We start from the raw sequence: 10,617 nt of genomic DNA on the forward strand, positions 1-10,617 counted from the left end.
TCCTGTGCCTACAGAGGAGGTTGGAGTCGTTACCCATCAGACCCTGCACCAGAATACAACATCAGAGGTCACTGAGCACCAGCCTGCAGCCAACGCTTCCACTGCCCTCCCAGCAGACCAGCCATCAGACAAGCCAGCCAACGCTTCCACTGCCCTCCCAGACCAGCCATCAGACAAGCCAGCCAACGCTTCCACTGCCCTCCCAGACCAGCCATCAGACAAGCCAGCCAACGCTTCCACTGCCCTCCCAGCAGACCAGCCATCAGACAAGCCAGCCAACGCTTCCACTGCCCTCCCAGACCAGCCATCAGACAAGCCAGCCAACGCTTCCACTGCCCTCCCAGCAGACCAGCCATCAGACAAGCCAGGGGCGCCCGTAAGGGTTTCTGGGTTGTTTTGCTGCTCTGCTGGAGTGAAGAGGACAATTGACGTTTTATGTGCACACAACTTATAACTTATAACAGTTTGCCAAAGTAACCTTCCCAACACTGTAATGCACACTGATAAAAAGAATAGCTTGATTTACTTGATTTTATTATGTACATCAGTTGCACATTCAAGAAATGTCTAGGTTTATGTCTAAATTGAATTAAGCTGTGATAATCCAATTTGTTGGTTGCATTTAAAGTGTGCATTCAGATGTATTCAGTACTGCTTAGTATGCTTTATGTCGGCTACTTAGTACTGCAGCATCAATGTTAAAGAACTTAACTTTGATATAGTTTAAGACTTTAAGATGAGATCTGAAAATGAAACATGCTGAATATGTTGTGCCACAGAATTCAGACACATTCATTGAGGTTAAAAACATGTACACTCAAAAACACACAAAAATAATGGGGAAAGTACCGGATCTTCAGAGTAATGGCATAGAAGAACCTTTTTTCAGTGCTTCAAAGAACCATCGAGTCAAACTTTCACCTGATGTAATAGTTCAACAGATTTTTGAATTTTTGATTAATTGCATTTCATAGTAACATAGTACTTAATCAAATTAATTTGAACACATATGAGCACCCTGTCTTCTTACACTTGATTGTTGAACAGTTTTTCCATCTGATTTCAGGCTAATATACCTATGTCAATCGGACCACTTCACAAACTATTTTGTCAAAGACATGCCGCTAGCAAGCCTTTCTCTAGATTAACTGAGTCAATGTTGGCAAGGCTTTTGATGAGCTTCTGTTGTAGGTAAATATGATTTACAACACATTTAGTTTACAATGATTTGATTTAAAACAGCTAGAAAAGCACAAAGCTCAGAGTGGTCTCTCTGGGGTTCCATAGTTAAAGCCCAGTGCATTGTGGGGGAAAAGGCGGGAAATCCAAAGGCATCTGCAGGACGACCAACACACGGCTACAAACACTGAGGATAGGCATCCACTACTCCTACGAGATTACACATCACACAGATACCTGGGCCAGAGGCAAGAATCAACAGATACTCACTGACTGTGAATATTAATCTCCTGTTACCTGGGGCTGCATGCTAGAGTGAGCGTGCGTGCGACAACTACCTATCTCTCCAAGGGACGATGAGAATGTGTGCCAGACACCTGTCTGTCTGGATAATCATGTGGATTCTGCTTGAGGGGGAAATATCTGGTACAGTATGTGTTTCTTTCCACACTGTGATGATAACGAGTCGGACTGAACCGGAATGAACATGTCTGTGGTGGCAGAGTCCATATTTGTGTACGCAGCTTTAAGAGTGAGGCAGTGTCTGTGTTTGAGCAGCATCTCTGTGTCTGCGCATATGTGTTTGTGTGTGTGTGTGTGTGCGCGCGCAATATGTTTACATAGAACTAGTTTATTATACTTGCTTAAGTGTTTCACATGCAGAAGTATGTTACGCTCAATGAAAACAAAATGGCTGATCACACACTGAATGTACTGTCATGCACTGGTACAATGCAGGGGTATCAAACATGGATATCAGTGTTGTAAACTGCTTTTTTTCTCATTTTCTCTCTTAAAAAAATATCCAACTTCCATCTCATTTTTTTTGGCCTCTTCCTTCTGGGATGGTTTGTCTATAGGTTCATCAATGTGTCATATCATAGACATATTGCTTATTATACATTGTTGAGGACTGGATGTGAATTTCTTTTTTCTATTTTTCCCTTCCTACCAATATATATCTGGGGGGGCCTTATGAAACCTGCTGGCGGGCCTGATCTGGCTGACCCCTGGCCCTGGTCTGATGTATGTCCTGTGGGCCTCGTTCACTCCCCTCCGGGAGGCGTAACAGGTCTCTCCTCACCCAAACCAGCAGGTTCAGAGGAAGCTTCTTCCCTGTGGCTGTCACCCTACTGAACTCTAGCTCTTCATCCCGGTGACAACCAACCAAGATTTCAGAGACTGCTATGACAAAATATCTGTGTGTGTGTGTATAAATATGTGATATTCAGCTCCTCACCTTGACCAGTGAGACCAGTGCTCTGTTGTGATATTACGTGACATAGAGGCAGATGTTTATTTGTGCAAAAACGTCCTCCTGTGGTCAGCATAACGGCTACTGAAACACCTCAGGTGACCTCTGAAGTAGACTTACAAACTATGGTCTGCAATAACCCAATTCAAGATTTGGACTCCTGCCTGTTTGATGTTTGCACATAGTCACTAATGTTTGCTTTTATTATCTGACACTGTAAATATAACAGTTCAGCATTTACAATTTTGCTTTTAGCTTTTAAGAGGATTATGTTCTTCTCATATTGTGTGTACACACATCTATATATTAGGCCTGTGTGGATTATTAGGTGGACCATGTTTTCTGTGTCTAACTGTGCTGTGTACGTATGTGTGTGTGTGTGTGTGTTCATTTTTGGGCCTATAATTTCATTTCTGATCACATATAGAGATGAGAGATTAGTAGAGTTATCAGCCATTTCATAGATGTTGACCTCATGAGGCCGGTGAAGCAACTTAAACATGTTTACTGTTTCCGTTGCTTATTTTCTTGTGGCTGATGCTTATGAATGGCCTTGTGGGAAAATACAGGAAGTCGGAAGAGACCAACATCAGACTAGAACCAGGAAACCAGGACCTCATTACCCTGAAACAGTAGCACGTCTAAAACACAGAATAAACCTCAACACTCAATACTACCGAGCAGTAGGTGGAGAGCAAGACTTTTGCAGAATCGTTCTAAACTTCATACTTTCAGACTCACTCTCGAATAATGCATGGAAACCACTTCCTTATTTATCGGGCTGCAAAATTGGTCACGGCTGGTTTTCTCTTGAGATGAGGATGGCTGGACAACACCTGTTTATCTGGACTGTGATGTGCATTGTGCTTGAGAGGAAAATATCTGGTATGCTTACAATCCACACAACACAGATGATGAGGAGTCAGAATGAGACTGTGGCTTTAGTGTGTGTAATCATATGTACACTGCTTACAAGTGCGATGGTGTCTGTGGCTTTAGTGTGTGTAATCATGTGTACACTTCTTACAAGTGAGATGGTGTGTTTGTGCAACACCATGTCTGTGTTTGTACAATCTGTGGTAAAACATTAACTTTTATATGTAAAACTATATACTTTATGTTAATATTCAGTCATTGGTGGAGGCCTATTATCCATGATAGGACATGTTTATAATTAGTGGAGACCTATAATCTATGACAGGACATGTTTATCATTGTAAAGCACAGTAATACCATGTGGGTCCAAAATAGCACCCACATTGCACATGTTGCTTACATCACTAGCAGTCTACCAATTATCCTGCTCTGAGTGTGTGTGTGTGTGTGTGTGAGTGAGTGAGAGTAGAATACAAACAACTCTGTTCTATGCTCACTTTAGCTCTGTACACAGTAAGACCTTGGTTATCAGAGTTTCATTTGGGGGCTCACCACCCTGGCTCCACCAATATTTTATTTGATCATTCACATGACTGGCAATCCTACACTCTGTCCCCAAAATATAGAATTGATATATTTTGGAATTCAAATTTCAAACATAGGCCGTAACCTTGGATGTGCCCCCAAGCAACCGCTCCAACCACGTACCCCGTGACTGCTCAAATGCAAATGCGATAACGCGCAGAGAAAGTTCTCAAAACACCGTCAGGCAACATAAAATCTGTTTACAACTAATGGACTATTCAAACAAAGGTTTACAAATTCGACAGACAAAACAAAAATAGAATATCTTAACAGAGGCTCCAGGACAGGTGACAGTCTTCAATTTCAACAAGGCTCAAAGAGGTACTCTCCAAAATTACAAACAAATGTAACAAAGAAATTTCTACCAAAGTAATAGGCTTTTGATGACTAGGCCCAACTTATTACAATATGCTTTGATACTGCAATAAAGTTTGACAGACACCGAACATTTTAAGATCAAAAACACTGAGTTTGGGTGGAGTCCTCTGAAAAAATATCAAATAACATAGTCTCGATACATCTTAAGGGCATAATATATTATTATATTATTACACCAATATTATAGGTGAGCACAAAATACATGAGGGCTTATTTTATAGCCTTATACTCTTTCATTACACAGGCGCTCCTCTGAAATTTGGTGCAAAGCTAGTGCAAATCTTATCAATAGGCTGGCAGTTGAGTTAATGGCAGTGGACAAAAGTTTCTCACCAGAGCACAGTGTAGGCTACAACTTACACTCACATTCCCCCCTTAGGTTCAACGAGTTTGAAGTAATGTGCATATGTCCATCCCTCAGAAGTTAGCGTTGGCTGCATCTCGCTTGCTGTGATTGCTCTTCATTGCCACCAGCCTGTCACGTACCGTGTGGAGCTATGATTGCACTTCATGCTACCAGCCTCTGTCATGTAGGCTGCCGTGTGGAGCTCGTACCTATTGCGCATGCAGCTGGGAAAGCAGCGTCGCTGTCAAATCTGTCCCTTTGGAAAAGTAACGTTGCGCCGATTTGAAAAAGGAACTATGTTACGTTACCAAATTTTCAGTAGTAGCGTGTTACACTACTTTTTACTCGAAAAAGTAGTTACGTTACTGTAACGCTTTACACACAACACTGGTTGTGAATGCATTGAGCCAATCATGTGGTGTGTTGTGAATACATTGAGCCAATCATGTGTTGGTCGCTGGAGCAAGGTTTGTGTCGTGGAGCCTTGTGCACGTTTCTGCCGAAATAAATGCCCGACAAGTGCTCAAAAAGTGTTGCAATATGGCTGCTGAGTGGAGGGACTTGCCTAAAAGGACTTTGACACGACCGGCAGGGGAAGCGGATTAACCTGCAGAGTTCGTCACAATGTGCATGTGTGTGTATGTGTATCTGCATGTGTGTGTGTCTTCTGATTAGTCTATCCCAGGGACTGTATTATGTTTGACAGTAACATGGTGAGTCGTCCTCTCTCTTCAGGAGCGGTAGAGCAGGAGCAGCATGAGGATCTGCAGCAGGTGAGTGTGGGAGAGTGCGCTCTTCTCCCCTGTCTGCTCCCACTCCCACCTCCCTCTCTGGGTGACATCCGAGTCTACTGGCAAACAGACAAAACATACCAGGTGGTTCACGTCTTCAACAAAGGCCAGGAGGAGTTTACGCATCAGTCCCCCTCTTACCACAACAGGACCCGGCTCTTCACCAATCAGCTGCAGTTTGGCAACTTCAGCCTGGAGTTACGCAACGTCTCTGAGTACGACAACCTCACCACCTTTCAGTGTCTTGCATTTTACCATGGAAGCATGAGGCCTACGTACCAGAACACTACCTTACTGGTGTTGAGGGAAGACGGTAAGGATCATCAAGCTCTAATTGCTTTATTAGTATTAACTCCACAATCAGTGTACAAACATTTGTGTATAAACAAGGCTGTATAGTGCTACATAATTATTACAAAAAAATCAGTCTGTGCTATGGATGATTTACCAGCTTAGCACTGGTCTGGTGACGCCTTATTTAAAATGTGTCCTAGAGTGCAGCCTACAGCTGAGGTGGTAGTGACATTCCGATGCTACAGTAGGGACTTTCAGTGTGTTGTGTGTTATGACCGACGGGGAGGAAACACTTTGAACCAGAAGAGGGGCAGCGATGAGAGAGAGTTTATGTGTCACTTGACCTTATCCTGCTCTGTGTTTACTGGTTGTCTGGTTGAGTGAGCTAATGATACCTAATACATGCATTGCAATCATTAAAAAAACAAAAAAGTGACTGTTTATGTTTTTTAGTGAATATATCGCATGATGGCGGAGCTGGAAACACTACATTGCCTGCAGTGGCTGTTGCTTTGCTAGTGTTGATCTTCATTATTTTGGTTTTGGTCTGGGGTATAAGAAAACGTGAGTCACTGATCTTTCTACTTACAACACAGCTTAGATCTTTTTTAGCCTTGAAGGGAATTTCCTTGTGCTTACTTCATTGCAAGTGTAACTGTGTCAGCTTCAGTTATAATAAAGTCCTTGTTGTATTTGTTTTTCTAAGAATGGTAAAAAAAAACTTACATCATTAGAATAACATTCAACGAGATTGTTCATCTCTTCCTGATGTAGACCTGGATGTCATGTGGTGGCAAAAGTGTTATCTATTTACACTGGTTGGTGTTTGTCCACAGAATGAACATGAATGTCACCTGGATGACCAATTGGTTAATTTAAGGCTCTGTGTCCATTTCAGGTCTAAAAAAGTGATGTGATTCCTCAACTGAAAATGTACGCCCTGTTTAGGATTTAGACTAGAACAAAAACTAGAGGACTGGAGAGGACAGGAGGACTGTCAGACCAATACCAGAGTTTAACCCTCAGAACTCTGTGCCGCTGACGCACCCTTGAGAAATGACTAACTTTAACAGTCTTACCCTCGTTGTCCAGAGGTGCCACTGGTGTCTATTGAAAGGGGAGGATTCAGGGATTATGCTAAGATAATTGGTTTTCCAATCCATTAAGTAGAACCAATGTTATTGTCATTTTAAGGACATGTATTTTTTTACCGCAACAGGAATGTGTGAAAGACAAAAAAAAATTTGAAAAAAAATTGTGAAAAAAATATATATAATAAAAACATTGTTTCATCATTATTTCTGAGCATCAGACCAACCAGGAAGCAAACTGAAATGACCATGGGACGTTTGTATGGAAGTCATTTCCATATGAGTGACAGGTGATGGGTAGATTAATCACTTATTGAAGGCCTGTTAACGTTAAATCCTCCGGGTTGGTCTGAAGACACAGCTGTAGATACGCCATATCATTGCCATTGGACTGAGTGGGACTAACCTTAAGTTAACACAGACTTTTCTTTATTTTAATTTCTTATTTATTGATTTATTTTATTACTTGTTCATTTTTGTTTGTTGTCTGTCTTGTATGTCTACCATTAGGTGTCACAGGAATGCTGGCGACTACGCTGCTCCGTCTGGCATTTTGTCTTACGCGTAAATGTCTAGTGTGTAAAGCGACCTTGGGTGCTTTGAAAGGCGCTATGTAACAAATAAAATGTATTATTATTATTATTATTAGATTAACTAGATCAGCAACAGCGCCATCTATCCATAGACCGTAATCCACCCATTGACTTGCATTATAGAAAGTAGTGTCAACATGACTTTGAGGAGTGATATCTTATAATAGTTGTAGTAAAAATGTCAATGGTATTTATTTCAGAATAATTGTGTTTCAAGTAGAAGAAAAAGTTTAATCTACATATTTGTGTTCTTGGCCAATAGTTTCTTTATAAAATAATAAATAAATAAATAAATACATATTTTGATGTTGGTTAAAATGAAATGACAATACTTTGATCATATTGCTTAGCATGTGCTGGAAAAAAGGATATAAGATAGTCAGTATTGCACTTTCCGAAATCCTGCAAGAAATGGCTAGATTTCTAAGGGTTAATGCAATTGCAAGGAGAGGACGGTCAGGACTGCCATGGGAAGAGGATTTGGCCGACAAGAACACATCCAAATAGACACAGTATACACACAGTATTTAGGCTCAGCTCTGACTATTTCATTTACAGTACACATATTATTTAGCCTGGGTGTTCCCATGCTGCCTTGCGCACGATTTGATTCACGCTGCTAAGGCAGCCTGGAGACTGGAGCAAATTTTCGCCTGAGATAGGGGACCAATCACAGAACAAGGGGGAAAGCAAGACGATGATGAGCTATGCACAGACGCATTTGATAGACATCCGTGGCACCCAATAAACGGATCTGGGTATTTTTTTCAAATACGAGAAAATTAACGTTTGGGTCAACAAACCAACAGACAAGGGTGAGAGGTGTAGCAACTGACATTACCAGATTGAGAATTTACCACACACATAAAACAAGAACATACGTTGTACAGCATAGTAGTTTAACAGTTCTATTAGCCCAAAGGTAACAGTGGACAACAACTTATCCTAACACACATTAGCTATTTCAACCACACAGCATAGGCCTACAGACTTAGATTTGCAGAAAAACTATCAGCGTGAAACACTTTATGTAAATTTCTTGGCAGCTCATAATAAACCAAGCTCATGAGCTGCAGTTATGTATTACTACAACCATAGACTAATCTCAGGGGTCATAAAGATATTATGTCTCATGAGGGCTTTGAGCAACAGGCTGTATGGATCCAAGTGTCGTCCTGATATTAGACCAGGATGAGGGTTAGCACTGCAGATATCCTGATATTAGACCAGGATGAGGGTTAGCACTAACCTGACAATAGCCAGATGAATTTTGTTCCGCTTAGCTCCGCCTAGCTTCACTCACATCCATCTGGGACCTCTTCCATTGAGAGTGATTTCTGCAACTGATTTTATGGTACAGCCAATCAGGACGCAGGGCGGGAGTTTCATAGATGTGACATAGTGTAGAAGCGACTGTGAGACTGTTATTAGCGTCACGGGTTGGCTTTGATGTGAGTGGTTGAAGTAGCACGTCAATAGATGACGGACAAGTGGCTTATTCAATCATATGCTAGCATTTTTTGATTAGGCCCAGCCTTCTGAAGCAACACTTCAATGGATCGGTTCCAGATGGATGAGTGGAGCTAGGCGGAGCGAAATTCATCTGGCTAGGGTCAGGTTAGGTTAGCACTGCAGATATCCTGATATTAGACCAGGATGAGGGTTAGCACTGCAGATATCCTGATATTAGACCAGGATGAGGGTTAGCACCACAGATATCATCCTGATATTAGACCAGGATGAGCACCACAGATATCATCCTGATATTAGACCAGGATGAGCACTGCAGATATCATGATATCAGACCAGGATGAGGGTTGTGTACAGTAATGTTTAAGATTATGCTAATTAGTTATTAGCTAAACTTGTTACTTGTATTACCCTGTTTCTTACATGGCAGTGTCCTGCTTATAACATAACATATGCATTCAAACCTATCTAGCATAATTTGCCAACCTTGAAGGTGCAGTCAGGGATTTCGCAGAAAGTCGCTTTGGTTTGTGTTTATGTTTATATTTAAATTCATTAGCAGACAATTTTTTTAAATATTTTAACTAAGAGGTAAACTAACCCCTACCTTCAGCATTCCCAGAGAAATTCCATGCATGGTTTCGTTTCTGTTTGGTGGGCAGGTTGTCACCACTCATGTTTCCAGTGTTCGGAGCCTGGGCTGCCTACAGAGATCGTTTTTTTTACAGTGCTCTCACCGAATGGGCAGCTAGTGGTCCTAAGTGTGACAAAATATGTTATGGACTTGAAATCGGGTATGACTAATTCCTAAAGTCTACTGGTGGAAAGAAATGATACATCCTCTCCATATGTACCTCCCTCCTTGATCTCTTTTCAATAAGTCCCTTCCTCATCTTCTCACGTCACCAACTCTTAGGACTAACATCTTCATCCTGTACTCACCTCCTCATCCTCAGTCCCTCTCACACTCTTCTCTCAGCAGAGACTGGGTGTGGCTCAGATTGCTGACATCCTGCCTCAGCTTCTCCATCTCTCTGTTCAGCTTCAGAGTAATCCGTTTCAGTCGCTCCTTCTCTGTCAGACTTCCCTCTCTTCTAGGTTTGAGAGTCATTCTCTCCATTTCTCTCTTTTCTGTTTCAGTTTCATCCTCTCCATCTCTCTGTTCTTCTCCTCCAGCATGTGTCTCAGTCTCTCCATGTCTCTGTTCTTCTCCTCCAGCATGTGTCTCAGTCTCTCCATCTCTCTCTCCTGCTTTTGCAGCTCTACCTCCATTGCTTTCTGTTCATCGCTGCTCCTGTGTGTCAGTTTCTCCAACATTGTATTCCTCTCTCTGAGCTCCCAAATACGTGTCTCGATCACTCTATTCCTCTCCTCTATCTGCCTGTTGAACTCTCCCTCCATCTTCTCCTTGGTGATGTTGATGTTTCTCAGTAGTTCAGGCAGGATGATCTTCATGAGGTTTCTCTCTGCTTCAGCCCTGGCCTCTCTCTCGCAGCTCTCTCTCATCTCTTCTCTGTTTCTCTCCTCCATCTCTCTCTTCTCTTTTTTCCTCTTCTCTCTTACTCGGCTCAGCTTCAGCTCCATCTCCTCTCTCAACATTTAGTCATTTGTGCACATCATAGTAGCAATTTCTCCTTCCTCTGAACAAATTGCAAATGCTTTTGGACATGTATCAGTTGCTTTCATACAATTCTCTGCTGTTTTTTAACATTATCATTTGCTTATGTCATGTCAGTCAAAATGAACTATACTTATGGAT

The 10,617-nt window shown here is 41.8% G+C and overlaps 1 protein-coding gene across 4 annotated transcripts; it reads left to right on the forward strand.

Moving 5' to 3' along the window:
- The first annotated feature begins 1,175 nt into the window (after positions 1-1,175).
- LOC121691027 (butyrophilin-like protein 9) lies at positions 1,176-6,928 on the forward strand. Of its 4 annotated transcripts, XM_042071149.1 has the most exons (5): positions 1,176-1,191; positions 1,342-1,605; positions 5,355-5,723; positions 6,158-6,268; positions 6,603-6,928. In XM_042071149.1, exons 2-5 carry the CDS (start codon positions 1,536-1,538, stop codon positions 6,614-6,616), a joined length of 564 nt encoding a protein of 187 aa, XP_041927083.1. In that variant the 5' UTR covers positions 1,176-1,191; positions 1,342-1,535; the 3' UTR covers positions 6,617-6,928. The 4 variants fall into 4 exon arrangements, with proteins under 4 accessions (XP_041927083.1, XP_041927080.1, XP_041927082.1 ...); XM_042071146.1 differs by lacking the exons at positions 1,176-1,191; positions 1,342-1,605 and adding an exon at positions 2,864-3,319; XM_042071148.1 differs by lacking the exons at positions 1,176-1,191; positions 1,342-1,605; positions 6,158-6,268 and adding an exon at positions 2,866-3,319.
- The last annotated feature ends 3,689 nt before the right edge of the window (positions 6,929-10,617 follow it).

Source organism: Alosa sapidissima, chromosome 2 (genome assembly GCF_018492685.1).
Source record: "Alosa sapidissima isolate fAloSap1 chromosome 2, fAloSap1.pri, whole genome shotgun sequence".
Lineage (NCBI taxonomy): Eukaryota > Metazoa > Chordata > Actinopteri > Clupeiformes > Clupeidae > Alosa > Alosa sapidissima.